General features: G+C 43.2%; 3 protein-coding genes across 3 annotated transcripts; all 3 read left to right on the top strand.

The window, feature by feature from the left end:
* Window positions 1–6: 6 nt before the first annotated feature.
* On the top strand, window positions 7–11,461 carry slc22a15 (solute carrier family 22 member 15). The gene is made up of 13 exons (XM_030441867.1): window positions 7–199; window positions 2,038–2,172; window positions 2,261–2,393; window positions 2,727–2,891; window positions 3,144–3,273; window positions 3,656–3,716; window positions 3,958–4,124; window positions 4,691–4,831; window positions 5,330–5,415; window positions 5,995–6,103; window positions 6,257–6,329; window positions 9,256–9,414; window positions 9,970–11,461. Exons 1-13 carry the CDS (start codon window positions 116–118, stop codon window positions 10,012–10,014), a joined length of 1,488 nt encoding a protein of 495 aa, XP_030297727.1. The 5' UTR covers window positions 7–115; the 3' UTR covers window positions 10,015–11,461.
* Window positions 11,462–12,615: 1,154 nt separating this feature from the next.
* Window positions 12,616–14,032, top strand: LOC115596628 (uncharacterized). Its single transcript, XM_030441869.1, has 2 exons — window positions 12,616–12,814; window positions 12,914–14,032. Exon 2 carries the CDS (start codon window positions 12,934–12,936, stop codon window positions 13,753–13,755), a length of 822 nt encoding a protein of 273 aa, XP_030297729.1. The 5' UTR covers window positions 12,616–12,814; window positions 12,914–12,933; the 3' UTR covers window positions 13,756–14,032.
* Window positions 14,033–14,358: 326 nt separating this feature from the next.
* LOC115596629 (uncharacterized) lies at window positions 14,359–16,197 on the top strand. Its single transcript, XM_030441870.1, has 2 exons — window positions 14,359–14,859; window positions 14,937–16,197. The coding sequence occupies exon 2, from the start codon at window positions 14,957–14,959 to the stop codon at window positions 15,632–15,634; it is 678 nt and encodes a 225-aa protein (XP_030297730.1). The 5' UTR covers window positions 14,359–14,859; window positions 14,937–14,956; the 3' UTR covers window positions 15,635–16,197.
* The last annotated feature ends 5,613 nt before the right edge of the window (window positions 16,198–21,810 follow it).

The raw sequence follows: 21,810 nt of genomic DNA, 5'->3' as shown, positions 1-21,810 counted from the left end.
TGGAGGCGGCAGTGAGAAGCGAAGCCGGAAGTAGACGCGGATCACACTCGCAGTTTTTTTTCCCATCTGTTGTGGTGATGCGACACCGGAGAGACGCCTCACCGCCCCGCCTGGGATGGATTTAGAAGAAGCCTATCAAGTCGTTGGCGAGTTTGGACCCTACCAGAAGCGGGCGGTGGCTGTCCTGGTTCTGACACAGGTTGGTGTAGTTTAAAAATGCGTGTTTTATACACGAGTGCCTGCAGCCCGGGCAGCTACGGAATAGCAGTAACATCGCTAACGGTAATGCTACGTGGCCCTCTGGCTCTGCATGAGGGGCTTTTATTAAAAAAGTTTGGACAACGGTGGACTCACATTATAAGATTCAGTGCTACAACACTTGCTTTCAAGTTAGCTCCGAGTGCAGGAAGTGCACGTAAAAGGAACAATACACCAGACTCGCTTAAAAAAGTGGAGAGAATAGTATTGTCTCGCTAATGGCTAAGCATACAAACAAGAAAGCCTATAACTTAATACATGTTCTATATCTATGTGAGCTATTCCATCATTCGGCTGACCATACACATTAATTTAAACGTACATTAATCGTAACGAACCTCCATTCCCAGAATAGCGAAAATAACATGCACCGCGACTTATACCTGCACTGACGTGCACTTGGACACAGATCGACATTGTTTACATACATTGAGCGGGTGTAAGTCACAGGCATGTCTAACACATGCCGATTCCATCAACACAACCTACGTGATCTTAAATTACTTGAAATAACTTCCCTTCTGGTCTGAATTAACACCGATATGTAATTTAATCGTAAATGTCCACATTTTGAAAGGGAGTTTGTCAAGGCGGTTCTTACGGTTAAGCTAACCCTCCCCTAGCAAACATAATGTGAGCAAACAACTGTTGTCATTAAACCGGATGAACCACAAAGATAAAGAACAAACACTGACTTAGTGTTAAAGTTAACGTGATGAACTTTTGATAACTTGTGCCTTCATTGTCTGTAAATAATGTTCTCAGTATAAATCACTACATCTCATTTAAGGCTGTAACTGTTGTCTTCATGTTTGTGATTTTACATGTTTTACACACGATATGAAACACATCATTTTTAATTTTGTATTTTATTATTAAGAACCTGACCCTCCTGTTATCCTTGGGGGTAAATTTGACCCCATTCAATGTTTAACATCTCTAAATAAATGGTTGACATCATATTTAATGACTTTTCCTAATTTTATGGGGTCAAATGGGAAAAACCTACAGTTGACATGATAATATTTCTTTATTGTCGTTTATTGTACACATATTTGTCGCACCGGTGTTCCTTGGGGTAACAAGTATTACATATATAACAAGTATAGATATTTTACACACATTTGTTTTGGTTGTTTAGAACGATATTAAAGTCACTATGATATTTAAAAGTTTGTTTCTGAAGTATGTAGTTAACCACACACACATTTAGGTAGTCAAGAAATACACAAAGAGTACCTGACATACAAACTTGAGTAACAACTTTGATTATGCTCATTTTCTGGATGTTTTAAATTGATGGGCTCAAATGTGACCCCATGGATAAACGGTGTTCGGAGGTTAATAGCTGTCCAGTGTCGAGGCTGCACCACACTGGTCTTACTAATAATCAATAAACCAGTTCTGTAACACATTGTCACCACTTTTGTGAAGTTAAAAAGAGTGAATTCATTCTGTTTTTGGTTGAACAGTATAATTACTGGTATTAGCTTTGTAACAACAAACTCAGACGTTCCTGTCTCAGCCTGCCAGCTGTCCTGAAGCTGCTTCGTAGGTGGTTTTTGTTGCCTACAGACATTTTCTTTGACAGGAATGCAGATTTGAGAGGCATCCCAGAATGCATTTTGTTTTTTCTCTATTTCTGGGTTGTACAGTGTTTCAGAATGTGGACACAGGACAACTGACATGTAGTTGCCAGGTTATAAAATCAGTATATGATTGAAGTATGTGATTAGTGTCTTTCAGCAGGGTGGTGCTGACGTGATCTGTGTGTTCCAGGTGTACATGGCCTGTCAGTCCATGCTGATTGTTCTGATTGGATCCACACCAAAGTACCAGATCGAGCAGCAGGACGGCGTCTCATCCAGCCAGCGTGTGGTCTTCACAGAGGACATCGACACCATCGTGACCGAGGTGAGGGAGCCGGCAGAGATCTCTGACTCGGCCTGAGTGAAGCTTACAAAGACTGTAAGTGGTTTCTGTTTGTCTTTGTGCTCCACAGTGGTTTCTCATCCAGCAGCAGGCTTATAAGGTCAGTCTCGCTGGATCGCTGTTCTTCGCCGGGCTTCTGGTCGGGAACATCGTCTTTGGACCGCTCTCTGACAAGATCGGCAGGAGACCCGTCTACCTGACGGGTGAGAAACACCGAAATGAAATGAGACAGATTCTGTCTCTGCGAAGTTGATGATGATTGTCTCATCGTAAATGAAAATCTAAGGGCCTGATATTAAACTTGACAACAATTAAAAGAGGAATTAAAGAAACTAGTATGTTTCAATAATAAGAGAGTAAATGTAAAAGGAGTTATTTGCAGATTAATAGCGATCTCATGCACATTCAGTATTTGAGTTCAGCCTCGCGCTGCATGCAGAGACACGAAAACGACATTAAAAATGTCAAACTTTAAACTCTGAGCGATGATCTGGTCCCTTCTCATCATCCCGTCTTTCTCTTTCTCTTCCCTCCAGGTTTGTTCTTCGAGGTGATCTTCGGTTACGTGACCGCCTTCGCTCCCAGCTATGAGATCTTCGCCCTGTCCCGCCTCCTGGTGGGGCTGATGAACGGAGGCATCGGCCTCGTCTGCTTCGTCCTCGCTCAGGAGTATGTGGGGAAGTCGTACTGGGCCATGACTGGTACGAAAAACACCCAAACAATCCTGTCAGGCGTCATTTTGTATGATTTTGCTTTCCACTGCTGCCAAATTGGTGTTAAGATTATGAGTCGAGGAATCAGACAACGAGAGGATCTGCCGCCTTCCTTTTTAATATCACTTTAGATTAGATTTAGGTATAAAACGTGATTTTTCCATTACAAAGTTGCCACTCTAACCGCTACATGACCCTGCTGTCTCTTCCCTGTTCGACTGACTGTGAATTCTTCTTCAGGGACGTTGTCCAGTATGATATTTGCGGTCGGCATCGCCCTGTTTGGCGCTCTGGGCTATTTCATCCAGCCGTGGAGGAGCCTGGCCACAGCAGCCAACACGTCCGGTGTGCTGATCTTCCTGCTGTCTGTGTGAGTGTGAGCCACCGCCTGCATCCAGATAAAATCAAAACAGTCAAATATACTGGTGTTGCCAGGCATTAACATAAATACAGGCAGTCACAACAGACATCTGCCAGTTTTCCTGCCATCCAAAAATGTATGGGAACCAGTTAGTTACCTGGAAATAAAGAAGGAAACACATTAAATATGACCTAAAACTGGAAAAATATAATATACAGAATGTATGTTTTGTAGCCGAGGAGCTGAAACTTGTAAACACACTGATTTGGTCATAAATCCTAAGAATAATCTAGTTGTTAGTATCATGTTAATCTCATAGTATTAGCGAGTATTAACTGATTTTAAGACAAACTGCACGTGTCCGACATATTTATGTTCTCCTCTCCTGCAGAACTCTTCCAGAGTCTCCTCGTTGGCTGTATTCTCAGGGTCGGACGGAGCGAGCCGAGGAGGTAAATACAACCAAACAGAAGTTTTGTCTTGGTCAGTTTAGTGTCTGCAAAAGTGCTGCAGCGCTGTGGTGTCTTAGCTCTAGTTTAGTCATGAAGCTGTGAGCCATGCATCTCTGCTGACTCTTACATCAGAATTTTTTTGAGCTTGAAAGTCAAAATCATCCCTTCTTTCCTTCCTTCCTCATTTCACCAGTCGTTGTCACAGTTACCGACTTGTATATGAACCATCTCGTCCTCGCAGGTTCTTCGCTACATGGCGCTGAGGAACGGCAACGCTGCAAACAACCTGATGCTGCAACGCGTCGGCGCTGCTAAAGCCGGTAACCACGGCAAAAGCAGCGGAGGGGTCCTGCAGCTGGTGATCCATCCGGTTCTCCGTCTCAGGACCATGGTGCTCATGTATGTCTGGTGAGTGTTCCACCACAGAAGAAGAACGAAAACACGCAACGACTAGAACTTTAACTACAGTATTTCTAGACACGTTGCACAGTCGGACGTTACAAGCTGTAAGAGGATGTTTGCTTCTGTTTATTTTAATGTGAATGGAGGATGTGTGAATTATTTTGAGCTGAATGTAACGTGCTGTAGAACTGCAGTATGTGGTTTGTGGCTGGTACCATGCGGCGCTGATAAGATATGATAAAGGTCACTGAGGGGAGGAACTGTACTCTGCACGGACACTCCTACACTTTCATGTTCCCGACTGAAAGCTTTCTCTCTCTGTTTAAGAGGAGCGGATCAGTTTTCTGATTGTACTTTAGATATTCTCACACTTCAAACTGTTGTAGTGCTTCCTGCGGCCCGAGGGGACCGTTCAGATCAGTTTACTGTAAACAAGCTTCTAGAAACAGAAACTACATCAAGGGAAATGTCACAGAGCTGCTGAGTCAGCTATCTCCAAAAGAAAAACAGAAGCTCTGCAGATGCAGCTTTTAAAATATCTGTGTGTGTGTGTGTGTGTGTGTGTGTTGCAGGTATGCATGCAGCCTGGTGTATTACGGTCTCACTCTGGGGGCCGGTGATGCGTCTGGGAGCCGCTATATGAACGTAGCCATGTACGGCCTGGTGGAGCTGCCCGCCTACCCGCTCTGCATGTACTTCATCAACAAACACTGGTGAGATACAGCCTATGATATATCCTTGTTGTGCTGTCGATCCCAAGTCTGCACAGGGTGCTTTATTTTTAAAGATTGACTGAATGTACTATTACACCTACGCTGTTTAACATCCTGTGTGGCTGGTTGTCGTGGCTGTGGTCCAGCATCTGCATCGTCTCGAACGGCCATGATCAGCTCTGCACACGTGTCAGTAACTGTACTGTCTGTGTTGGGCTGGAAGCCGGCCGCTGGTTTAAGTTTGCAGACTTTTTTTAACACTAATGTTTAGATACTGAGCGGAGAACGGCTCTGTGGGAAATCTGGGAAATCTGACACAAAGAAATCCAAAGTCTAGCTGCATTAAGCAATTTCAACAAATCATCCACAGGTGTGTGCTGACACTAGAGAGAGACGGGGAAGGCCTCAATGTCACGTTACAATACGCCCACACATGGCAAACAGAAAAGTGATTGTCTCTCAGCAGTGAACAGAAAACTGATGTGTGTTGTTTTTTAGGGCTGGTAGGAGGAAGACCATGGCCAGCTTCCTGTGCATGGCTGGATCTGCCTGCCTCCTCACCATGTTTGTCCCTGAAAACACAGGTGAGACTTTGACGCACACTTAACACAGAGGAACACACTGAACGTCTGTGTCGGCATGAATGTTTTGTGGAAACAAAAACAAACCTGACAGGTCCTGAACAGTGAGTCAAACTAGAGAGAATGTGAAGGAAGGAAGGAAGTAGGATTACAGCCTGAGGCGATTACACCACCCTGCATAACTGTGTCAGCAGGCTGCCATAAAACATGCAGCCTGATCTCACTGTGACAGATTGTGGCACCAGCAGCTTGTTTTACTGTAAAAAAAATCACATTTTAAAGCAGGAAGGCTTTGTTATTTTTTACATTATCAGCTGTGACCACCAGGAATGATACTGTTTGGAGTTTTAAGTAGCTTCTGCTGCCCAGTTTGATGCATTATTGGGATATACATAAATGGCTGCAGCGTCAGAACGACTGCTGCTTCTCTCATGGTTCAAAATGTACGAAAAACTGATCTGAGCAATGAGTTCACATCCTGAATCCACTCAAATATTCAGTCTCTTGTTCTCTCTCACAGTGTTTTTGAAGAAGTAATAATTAGGTACAATGTGGGACTGTTGGTTTTGTTCGTGTTTGCAGAAAACTTCCTGAGCGTCACGTCGTTAGCACTCCTGGGAAAACTGATGGTCAGCGCAGCGTTCAACATCGCCTACCTCTACACGGCTGAGCTCTACCCGACAGTCGTCAGGTGAACTTACTCACCTGCATGTTTGATTATTCACACACACGCACACACACACACACACACCCCACACTGCCTGAAGCAGACCAGGTGTGTCTCATAGTGTTTCCTCTAATTGTGAGAATTCATCTGTGATTTATTTTGGTGTGTTTTTTTCAGGAACGCTGGTTTGGGAGTTTGTTCCATGTCATGCAGAGTCGGAGGGATCCTCGCACCGTTTGTTCCTTCCATGGTAAGAGCAGTGATGGAATGTAACTAAGTACATTTACTCAGGTACTGAACACACAGACCATTTTTTTCTACAGCTAGCCGCCTGGTGGGCAGGTTTTGTAGAAGGAATGTCGGTTGTGAGGCATCTGAAACGGCAGTGAGAGGAGACACATATCAACAGGGGAACAGACTTTGACACAACACCTTCTCCTCCATCAGTGGCTTATTTTTCTTTTGCAGTGTAGAGTTTCCATAGTTATTCAGATTATTCCACCTTTACATGGGGATAGTGACTGTCAGAGGTGGGAAGTAACAAGGTACAAATACTTTTTTTACTGTACTTCAGTAGATGTTTCATGTATCTGTACTTTACTCGCGTATCTCTGTGACTTTCCCTCTCTACATCTGAACACAAACATCTGCGCTTTCTCCTCCTCACAGCTTCACAACAGGCTCGTTACTTTAATTTGATGCTTTTCAAAAGACGTAAGAAGCCGTAAACAGAGAGGGAGACTGGAATGTGGAGAAAAGGCGTGTTAGTGTCTAGTATCTGCAGAGAGTTCTGATTTTCTCTCTTTGTTGCTGCTCGGGACGCTTTACCAACCCAACATGTGTCTATTTGACGTCCTGGGAATGAGACTCAACAATCAGCTGTCTTTGTGGTGCCTTCAGGAACAGCTGGGACAAATCCTACTGATTCTACCTTTAACTTTAATAGAAAAGGAAGTCTTCTTAAACTGCAGCCAAAACTCAGACACAGTACAAAATTCAAGTTTCAGCATGAATGATTTCAGGAATGGCATCATTCAGTTCTTTAGAATGAGGAATTGAAACTGATGATTCATTTTGACAAACAGCTCAACATGATGAATCAATGTGGCCACAGAATCCAGCAGCTCGGGGTTTCCATGAGCTCTTTCTGCCACGCCTCGTCGTCTCACTCAGCGGACTGGGTCGTCATGGAGATGGTTTCAGAAAAAGGATGTTTTCTTTGCATCTCTGCTCTCCAATACGTTTTATCATCCGACATGAAACTAGAGAGGAAAACACGATAAAAATAAATTGTATTAATCGTCTTCAGACTGTCAAATCATCAAATAATCTATGTGTGATGTCATCATGGAACTTCCTGCTTCAGTGACTCATTCACTTAGAAGTCTGTTGAATTCACACATGTTAACTCAGTACAAAGGAGGATATCTGACCAGGAAGTTTTATGGAAAGTACCCAAAAGCCATCAAGATATCATGTTAGTTAATTAAGGACTTTGGTGAAAGTGAAAGTGAGCTGTGTGAATCGTATCTGATATTAAATATCACAGGTCAAAACAGAGATGATTTATTTTATTGTTGCTGTCCAGTTAAATGTGGGACGTAAACTCCGGTCACCTGCACAACATTCAACAATAATCTTCACTAAGAGGAAATATTTATAGTTTATCATGTAAAAACCTTCCTTTACAAAAATGTTCCTGCATAAAACAAAAAAAACTGAAGCGTGCACTGCTACATTTTCCCAATAGAATAAATTAATTTACAAATTTGCTGGTTTGACTCTGATGTAATCATTTAATCTGCAAAGTAACATGTAACTAAAGCTATCAAATGAATATAGCGGAGTGAAAAGTACAGTATTTAACTCCAAAATGTAGAAAAATGGAAGTATAAAGTAGAAGTTGGAAAAGATGGAAATACTTGAGTAAAACACAAAGACATCAGTCACGCATGAATCATCGCTGCCACAGACACAAAAACACACCTGACGCTTGAGATAAGAAACAAAGAGTTGTACTCTTTAAAAGCTGGTGACAAACCAGATGAGATGAGTGGGAAATGAAAACAGATGAGTCACGGTCAGATATAAAATGTACGTTCAGGGTGGGACGATACTGGAAGAAAAACATTTCACAGCAGATCAGAGCAGCAGAAACCGTGTCGGGCTGGACTCTGAGACTCTGACCGTCACCTCAGTTAACCCAGCAGCTGAGACTTAAACCTGGAGTCATAGCGACACCTGGTGGTGGATCAGGTGACTTCAACAAGATACAGCAACTGAACCGCAGACGGTCTGAACGACACCATCTGTTAACAGATCTGTGATTCTACAACACAGATTTAAACTTCCCTCAACAGAGATCGTGTCAGTTAATGTGTGTAAACTTCACACTGAAGTTGTCGACACAAGGTTTCAGTCTTTGTATTTTATTTTGAGAAAACCTGTTGATTAAAAGCATGTATGATATTTGTATTAAGTGAAGGTGCACTGCAGAGTTAAATGTACAGACGGGGCTTTGATAGGTTGTGTTTGTTTAATTAGATTAATCAAGTTTAAGTCGGCTGCATGATATAGTAAAGAAAAATAGAATAGATAAATAAATAGATAGAAAAGTATTTTGCAGGATGTTATAATTGAAAGTTCACGATTGGTTGCCTCAGAAATGTTTTTTCACTAGAAAACTATTAAAATCGTGATAATCAAACATGTTTTCTTACATCTGGAGAAGATTTGTAGGTCAGGACACGTCTGCAGTCACATTTTTTACATTTGAGCATCATATTTTGATAAACTTTCAAAATATTAATCAACCCTAATTATTTCTATAAACAAGTAATCACCTTGTTTTTTATTTACTTTAATCTTTGTACCTTTTTCATGACAATTTAGTAGATTTATATTTGTCTCTGCACAGAAGATATTCTTGACTCGTTCCCCAGAAAACATTGCAGATAGACTTTGTTTTTCTGATGCAGTTGTTTGTGAAAAAGATAAGAGAACACATTTGAAGTAATATTGTGGTAAAAGACCCTAAAATAAGCTTTTCTATTCTATTATTGTTTTTCAAAATGACCAGAAACAAAGGTCCCCTCTTAGATAGTGGAGAGATGTAGTGCCCAGTTGGCTACATTGACCTGTACGTGTGTGTGTGTGTGTGTGTGTGTGTGTTGCAGCGGGCTCTCCACACCTCCATGCCCTTCACCGTCTTCTGTCTGAGCGGTCTGTCTGCAGGCTGTCTCGGCCTCCTGCTGCCTGAAACCCTCAACGGTCCCACAGCAGAAACTCTGGAGGACCTGAGCAGCCCGACCCGCAGCCGAGTTCTGGAGAGCAAGGTGACTGAACGCTGTGCTGGTAGAGACGCTCATGTCTCAGAAATCTCACATCTCATGCTGAAATTAAGTCAGGTGAAGTGTCGTAGTGCACGGAACAGTTCTGGAGCAACATGAAGCAGCTGAGACTTGATTTAAAACAGAGAAACAACCAAAGAAACATCAGTTGTCTCCATACAGCTCGTCTGCTGTGATCCAAGGCTCTGAGATCACAAACTGATTTTTTACAAGATGTTATTTGAACCCTTTTTTCACTGTAGTGGCTGAGATAAAACTGTCTGAAGTGGTTTCACAAACTCAAAGTGCATCAAAGGTGTAAATAACATCTTTTCAAATCAATTTGGGATCTCGGGGCTTCCAGAGACACTTGGATTCCTCCAGACGAGCTGGATGGAGCCATTTTATGTTGTTTTGTTTATTTCTGGTTGTTTTTCTTTTCTGTAAAAGCTGCAGCTGTCTTACATCTTAAATAAATTGAGTAAAGATTTAATAAAGAGACCTATGCTATGATTTGCATTCTTTTAATTTCTGATGTTGTACTCTTCTTTTTGTTCCCAGCCTCTGTTGTACAATGATGACATGCGGAAATCAAACCACAAATGAAGTCAAACCGCTCGGAACAACTCAGCGACTCTTTCCTCACAGAGCTGCTGTTGACTGACCAAGGCTCTGCCTTCAGGAAGAGGGCGTCAGCTGACCTGAAGGTTTCTCCTGTACGTTCTACAGAAAAGCCAGACAGTCGATCCCCTGCCTTAATTTGATTTCCTGAATATGGTCACGGCGTTTGTGCTTCAGTTGGTCACATTCCAGAGGTGCCGGGAAGTATGAACATCAAACTTGCTGCTAACAATCGTGTTGCTCACGGTTAGATTCCCCAGTAGCAAAAAAAGGACGTTCAACTCAAAAACATTCCCCAAAATTTCAATGAAGTTACATTTCTTTTGGTCCGCGTTGATTTTAAGCAGGAAATGTTCTCGACCATGAAAACGTGCTCTTGTGTGTCCAGCAGTTAGCTCTGTTACATGCTAGTGTGTTAGCATAGAGCGCTGCAAGTGCCCAAAAGGCAAACCAGAGCTGTAGATGGTTAACTGTTCAGTACCTGCTTATAGTTTCTAAGATTATTTAATTATTGGGTGTAACATTATGATGGGAACAGGAGCTGATGATATTGCAGCATTTTTTGAGTTTAGAATCAGAGGTTGCGTTAGACGTTCTCATCGTCTGTCAATCTCTTATTCACTGTGAAGAGAAAAGGTGGACGGTTTGGGATTGTCTGGGACTAATCGTGGCATTTAACCTCCAGCTGTCGACAGAGATATTTATTTATTCTCTACTATTGTCAAAGGTTTTTTTTGTCTGTTTCTGTCTGTGACTTTATGACACAAGCTGGATGGAAACTTTTCATATTTCAACACATTTGTAATCAGTAGAACGACTCCTTCATTTTTGTGAAAGAGGAAGAAGCGTTGCATACGATGTTTCCCACAAAACAAGAAGTGTTGTTGAGTGTGAGATGAACTTACAGTCAGTTAGAAAATTGTTTGTGGAGTGTGAGAGAGAATATTTCTGAGCACAAACATTTGGTTTTGTTCAAACTTTTGAAAAGACACAAGCCAAATGAGTTAACACAACAATTTTACACATCAATCAATAATGGGACCAATGTGTATGGAATCAATCAAACCACCACTCTGGACCAAAATAGAGGAGTTTGTGTTTTGTGTGTCTTCTGTGTCAGACTGAGCTTGGGTCACATTAGCTGTTACATCCTCCACCACAAATGAATTTCCGTGCAACAGCAGATGAAAAACACTTGACCAGCATTTTACCTTCTGTGCCTTTAACTCAGTTGAAAATATATGACTGAGATGTAATTAAAGATATTAGATATCAGAAAACAAATGTTGCCTGAGATGAACTTTTATGCCATCATTTTGTATCATGTTTACAGTCGTACTATTACAATGTTTACCATGTAGACGTGATGTATCTACGGGTGCTTGTATGTAAGCTATGTATGTTAAAGGCAGTAAACACCTCCAACAGTAAATCAGTGATAAGACGTCTCATTTTGTTCATCACCATGTGCAGAAACACACTGTTGTCTTTATAAACTTCAGTTTAACTTTGTGTTACTTGATGATTGATTTTCTTCTGTCAGTTTTCCCATCATGCCATGCTTTTGTGTCTTTATTAAACTGATCTTACAAACAACCCATAATTTAACACAAAGAAAGACTCATTTTCTCTTAAAATAACATTAAATTAATCAGATTTATGGGCTTTAGGCAACTTAAGTATCTGGAACATTCACATCTGTGGGTTGGATTTTAGCCTCAAAATCGACGGAAAAAAAGAAACTTTGTTCTGAAACTCATGTTGTTCTGAGAGATGAAGGCTATTTGAATTTTTTCAATGTAATTTGGAGCCCAAAATCACAATCACAATGCCTCAGTTGGCTTTACAGTCTGTACAGTAAATGAATTCCTTAGACCCTTGATTCAAATAAGGAAAAAAGCAATGCAAGAAATTGGCAAGAAACTCAACATATCATACAACAGTGTTTACTATTCCCTACAAATAACTGGTTTGGACCACAATAGAAGGAGAAGTGGTACGCCCCAACAGTTGTTTCTCACAGGTCCTCAACTGGCAGCTTGATTAAATGTTACCTGCAAAACCCTAGTTTCAATGTCAGCAGTTTAGAGATGACTCCAGGATCCTGGCCTTCTATGCAGGGATAGCAAAGGAAAAGTCAAATCAGAGACTGTCCAATAAAAGGAAAAGATTATGATGGGCAAAAGTCCATTTAGCATTTAATCAATGAGCTTTTTAACCCTCCAGGGATCACATTGAATATTAAGGATGAATCTTCTGCAGCGTCAGCATGGCTGTCCACAGACTTGAATCATCCTTCAATGTCACTTAATCTCTGCAGTAGCTACTGCTAGAAAAATGTAAGTCACACAAATGTGAATTGATGCACTGACTGACTGACATGCATAGCATTGCTATTTTTAGAATGATGCCACAAACATAAGGCCTGACCACAGCCACTTCCTGTTTGTATCTGGGGGTTTCAGCAGAAATAAGCAGCAGCAACATTGGTCAAACTGTCCTCGAGTACACTGCGATACACACCTGAGTTCACTGTTTCAACAGCGTATGCTTTAATCTGCACAGATCTGAGGACGTTAACAGTTTCCTAACAAGTCTTTCTCAGCTTCACAAAAAAAGAAAATTCAGAGTTCAACAGGAACTATAACGAAGCTTAAAAGCGACTGTGATTGGCTGGAGATGATGCATCACACCAAGAGGAAGATAAGAACAGCTCGCTCAAAGATTTGATCAAGGAAAAGAAACGATCACACTGCAGGGGAAGAACATCAGAGAGACTGAGGAGGTAAACCTTTCAAAGAACTTACACATTTAATATTTGCTCATTTGAGGTTTACGCCTTTCTGAAACATTTATTGAAGTTATTCTTGTGTTTCTCTTTCAGTCCTGTATTGATCCGTGAACATGGAGAAACAGATCACCGTCTGGATCGGCGCAGTGCTGCTGCTGGCAGCTCTGAACTGTTCTGAAGCCCAAGTTATATCGGAATACTTCGTGGTTGGCAGTAAACTCGACCTGAGGCCTACTGTGACTGAGACTATCACTGACATCCTGTGGAGATACAACGGGAACCTAGTGGCTGAATGGGTGCAGGGTGAGGTAGAGCTGCTTTATTATGACAAATATAAAGACCGCACAACCCTGAAGACAGCCACTGGACAGCTGGTGATCAACAACATGGAGAAAGATGATGTGGGTTCGTACACAGTGGATATCAACAACAAGGCTCACGGTCAGAGCTATGATGTCAAATGGATCACCAGAGTGAGGAAGCCTTCAGTTTTGCTCAGAACACTGACATGTGGCCCAGATTCAGAGAGCTGTTTGTTCACCTGTGAAGTCAAAGAAGCTGACAGTCTGAGCGATGCTGGACCGATTGAGTACAGCTGGAAGATCGGAGAGAAAGACTGGAAGACGACGACGAATGACATCACCGTCACCAGTGATCAGACTGATACAGAATCTATTGAAACAATCTCCTGTCGGATGAAGAACCCAGTCAGTCAGGAGGACAGTGAACCGCTTGAGAACCCGATGTACACAGAGCTTAAGAGTGGTGGCCTTAATGTAAACCCTGAAGTTTGGAAAGTCCACCTAAGACTCTCGCTACATGCTGTCTTCTGGTTGTTTGTTGGGTGCGTACTGTTGATAACAAGAAGCAACATCAGGAAACTGATGTGTCGACGTCAAAGACAAAACCAGCTCAACCACCTGATTTACTTGTGAAGATTAAAGGAAGTCGGCAGTCGAAGTGCTGCTTTTGTTGGAAGACAGTAAAATATGAGTGCAAGCTTTTATTTTTATTGCATTTAAAACGGCTACATTTATATTTAACCACCGATTAAAAAGTAGGTTGATATCCAGCCCTTCAATACTGCTATTTGTCAACTGCCCACCTTCTGTTCTAATAACATTTTGTGGTTTGAGTGATGTCTCATGCTTTTTAGCTTGTTCTCATCTCAGCTGCTGGCGTTTTAAAGAAAAACACATTTTCAATAAAAATAATATTAAATTAATTAAATCAGATTCATGGGCATTAGGCAACTTGAGTATCTGGAACATTTGCATCTGTGGGTTGGATTTTAGCCTCAAAATCGGCAGAAAAAAAGCCCTTTGTTCTGAAACTCATGTTGTTCTGAGAGATGAAAGTCATTTGAATTTTTGTTATTTTGTTATTTATAGGCCATAATCACAATCACATTGCCTCAGTGGGCTCTACAATCTGTACAGTAAAAGAAATCCTTAGACCCCTACATTCAAATATGGAAACATTTAATGCAAGAAATTGCCAAGAAACTCAACATCTCATACAACAGTGTTTACTATTCCCTTGAAATAACTGGTTTGGACCACAATAGAAGGAGAAGTGGTACGCCCCGACAGTGTTGTCTCACAGGTCCTCAACTGGCAGCTTCATTAAATCTCTACAACAGTAGCTGACTGCCATACAGAACATTGCTGTTTGTAAAACGACACCCCAAACACATATGAAGGCTTGATCACAGCCACTTCCTGTTTGTATCTGGGGCTTTTAGCAGAAATAAGCAGCGACATTAGTCAAACTGTCCTTGAGTACACTGTGATAAATACATTTGTTCACTGTTTCAGCAACGCATCCTTTAATCTGCACACAACAAAGGACATTAACAGTTTCCTAACAAGTCTTTCTCAGCTTCACAACAGGAGCTATTACGAAGCTTTGAAACGGCCGTGATTGGCTGGAGATGATGAATTACACCAAGAGGAAGTTCAGAACAGTTTGTTCAAAGACTTGATCAAGGAAAAGAAACGATCACACAGCAGAGGAAGAGCATCAGAGAAACTGAAGAGGTAAACCTGTCGTTACTCATTTGAGGTTTACGCCCTCTGAAACATTTAGTGAAGTAACCCTTGTGTTTCTCTTTCAGTCCTGTATTGATCCGTGAACATGGAGAGACAGATCACCGTCTGGATCGGCGCGGTGCTGCTGTTGGCGTCCCTGAACTGTTCTGAAGCCCAAATTATACGGACATACTTCGAGGTTGGTGGTAACCTCACCCTGAGGCCTACAGTGACTGAGACTATCACCAACATCCTGTGGAGATACAACGGGAACCTGCTGGCTGAATGGGTGAAGAATGAAGTTGACTTGCTTTATTATGACAAATATAAAGGCCGCACAACCCTGAACACAGCCACTGGACAGCTGGAGATCAACAACATGGAGAAACATGATGTGGGTATGTACACAGTGGAAATCAACTACAAGGTCCACAGTCAGAGCTATGAGGTCAGATGGATCACCAGAGTGACGACGACGAAGTACAGCACCGTCACCAGTGGTCAGACTGAGACAGAACCTATTAAAACAGTCTCCTGTCGGATGAAGAACCCAGTCAGTCAGGAAGACAGTGAAACGAAGGAAAACCCGATGTACACAGAACCCCCGCCGCCTCCCACTCCAGTTGGGCTGATTGTAGGCTGCACATTATATGTGCTAATACTAATTGTGGCTGCTGCGTTCGGGTTGTTGTGGATATTCAATCGAGAGGTCGCCCTGAGATTGACCCGTCGATGTGGATGTGGAAATGATAATCTCCTGTCGGATGAAGAACGAGGTCAGTGAGGAAGACAGTGAACCGCTTGAGAACCCGCTGTCCACAGGGCTTAAAAGTGGTGGCCTTAATGTAAACCCTGAAGTTTGGAAAGTCTGCTTAAGAGTCTCGCTACATGGTGTTTTCTGGGTGTTTGTTGGGTGCATACTGTAGCTTAACCACCTGATGTACTTGTGAAGCAGTTGAAGTGCTGCTTTGGTTGGAAGACAGTGAAATATGAAGGCAAGCTTTTTTATTTATTGCATTTAAAACAGCTACATTCATATTTAACTGCTGATTAAAAAGCACGTTGATATCCAGCCCTTCAGTACTGCTATTTGTCAACTGCCCACCTTCTGTTCTATTAACACTTTGTGGTTTGTGTGATGTCTCGTGGTTTTTAGCTTGTTCTCATCTCAGCTGCTGGAGTTTTAAAGGTCATTGATAAGTAATGATCAGTACAGTCTTGATAGTTTCACCCTGCAAGTTAACTTCCTGTAGTCTGATCATGGGCTGGGTCGCTGGGTTAAAAATATTGAAGAACTGATAGAGGGAAGTAGACGGATTGATGAACATATGATGAAACAGTAATTCTGAGAACATTTATCACATTTTTTTAGTTTGAATCATCAATGTTTGTATTCTGCATCAAATAATATGTTATTGGCTGTAAATCATATGAACTGAACTGATGTCGTCTGATGCGCCTTTGTGGCAAGTAAAGAGAATAAAATGATTGAAGTGATGACTTGAGTTGTGTGTTCAACACTGACGCCAGCCCGTCTCACAGCATGTTAACCACATATTGAATATTCAATAGATATTCACTCCGGATCCATGTAACATATCCATTGTGAGGGTAAATGTGTATGTAATTAATGTAACAGAAATATAAGAATATACTGATTCTTTTGTCATCTGACTCCAAATTGAGACAGTTTTGAAATCCAATAAAAAATAGTGTTGTGTCTCATTCAACCAGTACAGGAAGACATTTTGGCATTGATTTTGAGTCAATGGGTTGAATGAACTGGAAGATATTGACAAAGAATTTCTTATATTTTATTAAAAATATGAACATAAAATATGAAGAGGACTGATTCACTAGCAAGGACCACACCTTCAACAAGATACGTTTAAACGATTTATTATGAAAGAAAGAGAAAACGAAAACGTTGAAGATCTTGGTTCTTCGAGCTCTTCGAGTGCGTTGTGGGGAAGCTCTGTAGAGAATCCGCTGCTGCACTCGGGCAGCGACGGACCCCCCCATGGTCCTACGAAGGAGAGAAAGGAAAGAAGAAACAGGGAGAGAGAAATTGGGTGGGGGGGAGGGGCGCAGAATACGAGAGCGAAGACGAGGAGAGGGACAGGTGGTTATTTATAGGAATATCGGAAGTTGGCGCTGTTGAGGTGTGGTCCTGCTCCTGAAACTTCGCCATATAAGCTTCAATTAAACTTTGTGCTAAGAGAACTTGTCTGAACATAATAGATTTCCGATATGAGACGATAAAAAAAAGTTTCAGTATCATCTATAAAAGTGACAATATAGAGTATTAAAACCAGGATCCGGATAAAAAACTGAGTGCAGTTAATACTGCATGTTATTAATTTCATTAATTTGACCGTCGCTGGTGGTGAACAGATAATTATGGAGACTGGAAACACAGAATCAGAATCATTAAGACTTTATTACATCGGAAGGAAAAAAAAAGTTATATTTACACTATTTTGGATCATTTAATACATGTATTACAGTATGAACATTTCATATATGTCATATAAAAAATGTTTTATTGTGCGGAAACTTTATTTCAGATTCTAGTATTTCTCACATTCCAGAGGTGCTGGGATGTATGAACATCAAACTTGCTGCTAACAATTGTGTTACCCACGGTTAGCTTTCCCAGTATCAAAAAAAGGACGGCGTTCAACTCAAAAACATTCCTCTTAACTTCAATTAAGTTACATTTCTTTTGGTCCGCATTGATTTTGAGCAAGAAACGTTCTCGACCATGAAAACGTGCTCTTGTGTGTCCAGCAGTTAGCTCTGTCACATGCTAGTGTGTTAGCATAGAGCGCTGCAAGTGCCCAAAGGCAAACCAGAGCTGCAGATGGTTAACTGTTCAGTACCTGCTTATAGTTTCTAAGATTATTTAATTATTGGGTGCAACATTATGATGGGAACAGGAGCTGATGATATTGCAGCATTTTTTGAGTTTAGAATCAGAGGTTGCGTTAGACATTCTCATTGTCTGTCAATCTTTTATTCACTGTGAAGAGAAAAGGTGGACGGTTTGGGATTTTCTGGGACTAATCGTGGCATTTAACCTCCAGCTGTCGACGGAGATATTTATTTATTCTCTACTACTGTCAAAGGTTTTTTTTGTCTGTGACTTTATGACACAAGCTGGATGGAAACTTTGCATATTTCAACACATTTGTAATCAGGAGAACGACTCAAGGAAGAAGCATTGCATATGATGTTGACCACAAAGCAAGAAGTGTTGTTGAGTGTGAGATGAACTTACAGTCAGTTAGAAATGTGTGTGTGGAGTGTGAGAGAGAATATTTCTGAGCACAAACATTTGGTTTTGTTCAAACTTTTGAAAAGACACAAGCCAAATGAGTTAACACAACAATTTTACACATCAATCAAGGGATCAATAATGGGACCAATGTGTATGGAATCAATCAAACCACCACTCTGGACCAAAATAGAGGAGTTTGTGTTTTGTGTATCTTCTGTGTCAGACTGAGCTTGGGTCACATTAGCTGTTACATCCTCCACCACAAATGATTTTCCGTGCAACAGCAGATGAAAAACACTTGACCAGCATTTTACCTTCTGTGCCTTTAACTCAGTTGAAAATATATTACTGAGATGTAATTAAAGATATTAAGATATCAGAAAACAAATGTTGCCTGAGATGAACTTTTATGCCATCATTTTGTATCATGTTTACAGTCGTACTATTACAATGTTTACCATGTAGACGTGATGTATCTACGGGTGCTTGTATGTAAACTATGTATGTTAAAGGCAGTAAACATTTCCAACTGTCACGTCGCCCAGCTAAGTGTTCCCCTTTACCTTGCCAGTTTCTCTCCTGTGCTTCTTGTATTGTATTTTGGTTCTCACTGTTGTCTCTGTTCCAGGTCATCACCTCCCGTCCTTGTGTCCTTCCCTCCTGTGTGATTACCTGCCCCGCCCTGATGTGCTTCACCTGTGTCTCTTTGTCTCACCTGTGTGCTTAAGTAGCCTGTCTCCCCCACCTCCTGTGCCAGTTCGTCTTAGTTTTGTCTAGCGTTTCAGCCTTTTTCTCCGAGCTCCTAGTGATTGTATCTTTCTGGTTTTTTGGACTTCTGCCTGGTTTCTCCGACGCTGCCTCCGCCTGACCCTCTTGTATTGTTTGCCTGTCTGGACTGATAACCCGTGTACCGAACCCCTTTTTGATTAAAGACACCTTCTCTGAGCTCTGCGTCCTGCGCTTTGGGTCCTGTCTCTGTGCCTCCCGTTACAGAACGAACTGGCCAAGATGGACCCAGCGGACGCTGGCTCTGTGCTGCAGGCGCATGCACAGAGGATCCAGAGCCAAGACGACCACATCGCCGTTCTGACTCGAGAGATGCAGGGGCTCGCTGACAGGCAGGAGAAATGGATGAGCTCAATGGGAGCACAGTTCGCTATGTTTGTGGAGCAGGCACAGAAGACGCCGTCGCCACCGCCACCGGCACCTCCTCCCAGCAGCGCCGAGGCGTCTTCTCCGGGACCCACCGCTCCTCTATCTCATCCCGTCCCTCTTCACCTCTCCAAGCCTGCCGTTTTCTCCGGGGACTCAGGTGATTGCACAGCTTTCCTCACACAATGTGAACTCCACTTCGAGCTCCAGGCGGCTGCCTTTCCTTCTGAGCGAGCCAAAGTGGCGTATATTATTTCTCACCTGACGGGTCGGGCCGAGGCCTGGGCCACGGCTGAGTGGAGCCGGAAGACGGCCATCTGCAACTCTGTGGCCCGGTTCACCAAGTCTTTTACCCAGATTTTTCAGCTGACTACTCCCGGCCGGGAGGCAGCACGGGCTCTGGTGCGGCTGCGGCAGGGAGGACGCCGGGTCTCCGATTACGCCATCGAGTTTCGGACCCTCGCAGCAGAGAGCGGCTGGAATCCGAAGGCTCTGTTCGACACTTTCATCGAAGGCCTATCTGAGCCCCTCAAGGATCAACTCACTCCTCTCGATTTGCCTGACGGCCTTGATGCCCTCATCGCCTTGGCCATCAAGATAGACAAGCGTTTGTTTGAAAGAGAGCTGGGTCGCAGCAGGTCAGCATGTTCTCCGCCCCGCCAGCAGGGACGCCATTACTCCGGTGGACGGTCCCCGTTTTCTTCGTGGCGCCACTCATCTCCTCCCAGGTCTGACGCAACTCCGACGGAGGAGCCCATGCAGCTGGGGCGCACCCGTCTCTCCCTTGAGGAACGACAGCGCCGCATGGTGGAGGGGAGGTGCCTTTACTGTGGACTGAGCGGACATTATATCGCCACCTGCCCTCGGAGAGGCTCCGCGCCGCCCTGCAAGGTAAAGGTCCTCACCAGCAGTACTCTGTCTATTTCCAATCCTGCTAAGCTACCAGTCACAGTCACTCTGACTTCTCCTTCACAAACTATTGTAACCCCTGTGTTCATTGACTCTGGCTCTGATGCTAACTTTATGGACTTTGCTCTTGTTAGTTCTCTCAGCCTAAAGACGTATCGGCTCCAGATACCCATTGAGGCCTTCGCTCTGGACGGCAGACTTATCTGCAAGGTCACCAATCGCACACAGTCACTCCTCCTCTCCTTCCCGGACTCTCACACAGAGAGGATTAGTTTCCATGTTTTCAAGGCTCCTCAGCACCCCCTAATTTTGGGTCACCCCTGGCTATCCTCACACAACCCACACATTGACTGGAACACTAACCAGGTGATATCTTGGGGAAAAGAGTGCAGGGGAAAGTGTTTCCCCGCCCCCAAGGCTCTGTCTCCCGCGGAGGACGCCAAGTACCCTGACCTCTCTAGGGTCCCCTCCTGTTACCACCAGCTTAAGGAGGTGTTTAATAAGGCCCGAGCTCTCTCTCTCCCTCCACATCGCCCTTATGACTGCGCCATTGAGCTCCTTCCAGGAACCTCTCCACCTAAGGGGAGGTTATACTCCCTGTCCAGACCTGAGACCCTAGCCATGAAGAAGTACATTGATGACTCCCTCGCTGCTGGAATTATCCGTCCTTCCTCCTCCCCTGCCGGTGCAGGATTCTTCTTCGTGGACAAAAAGGATAAGTCTTTACGGCCTTGCATTGATTACAGAGGTTTGAACGACATCACCATCAAGAACAGGTACCCCCTCCCTCTGATCGCATCTGCGTTCGAGTCCCTGCAGGGAGCCAAGTGGTTCACCAAACTAGATCTCCGCAACGCCTATCATTTGGTCAGAATCAGGGAGGGGGATGAGTGGAAGACTGCCTTTAACACCCCCAGCGGGCATTACGAATATCTTGTGATGCCTTTTGGCTTAACGAACGCTCCTGGAGTGTTCCAGGCCCTTGTGAATGACGTCCTCAGAGACTTTTTGAATGACTTTGTTTTTGTATATCTGGATGATATCCTGATTTTCTCTCCCGATGAGCAGGCTCATATCCAGCATGTCACCCAGGTTCTGCAGCGTCTCCTCCAGCACCAGCTCTATGTCAAGGCCGAGAAGTGTGAATTTCACGTTCACTCGGTCTCCTTCCTCGGCTTTAGGGTCTCCCAAGGCAAGGTGGCTATGGATCAGGAAAAGGTGAGGGCAGTGGCTGACTGGCCGGTTCCCACCTCTAGAAAGGAGGTGCAGCAATTTTTGGGCTTTGCTAATTTTTATAGGAAATTTATCAGAAATTTTAGCTCTATTGCTGCACCTCTACATGCTTTAACCTCTCCCAAGACTCTCTTCCAGTGGAACACCCGTGCCGACGCTGCTTACTGTACCCTTAAGAGGAGTTTCTCGTCTGCTCCCATACTCACCCTGCCTGATCACGAACGCCAGTTTATTGTAGAGGTGGATGCCTCGGACGTGGGCATAGGAGCAGTCCTGTCCCAAAGGTCTGCAGCAGACGGTCGTTTGCACCCCTGTGCTTTTCTCTCTAAAAGGCTTTCCCCTGCTGAGAAGAACTATGATGTGGGCAACAGAGAACTACTGGCGGT

The sequence above is a fragment of the Sparus aurata genome, chromosome 15 (genome assembly GCF_900880675.1).
Source record: "Sparus aurata chromosome 15, fSpaAur1.1, whole genome shotgun sequence".
Lineage (NCBI taxonomy): Eukaryota > Metazoa > Chordata > Actinopteri > Spariformes > Sparidae > Sparus > Sparus aurata.
The sequence above is the reverse complement of the archived record's forward strand: the minus strand, read 5'-3'. Positions and strand labels throughout refer to the sequence as shown.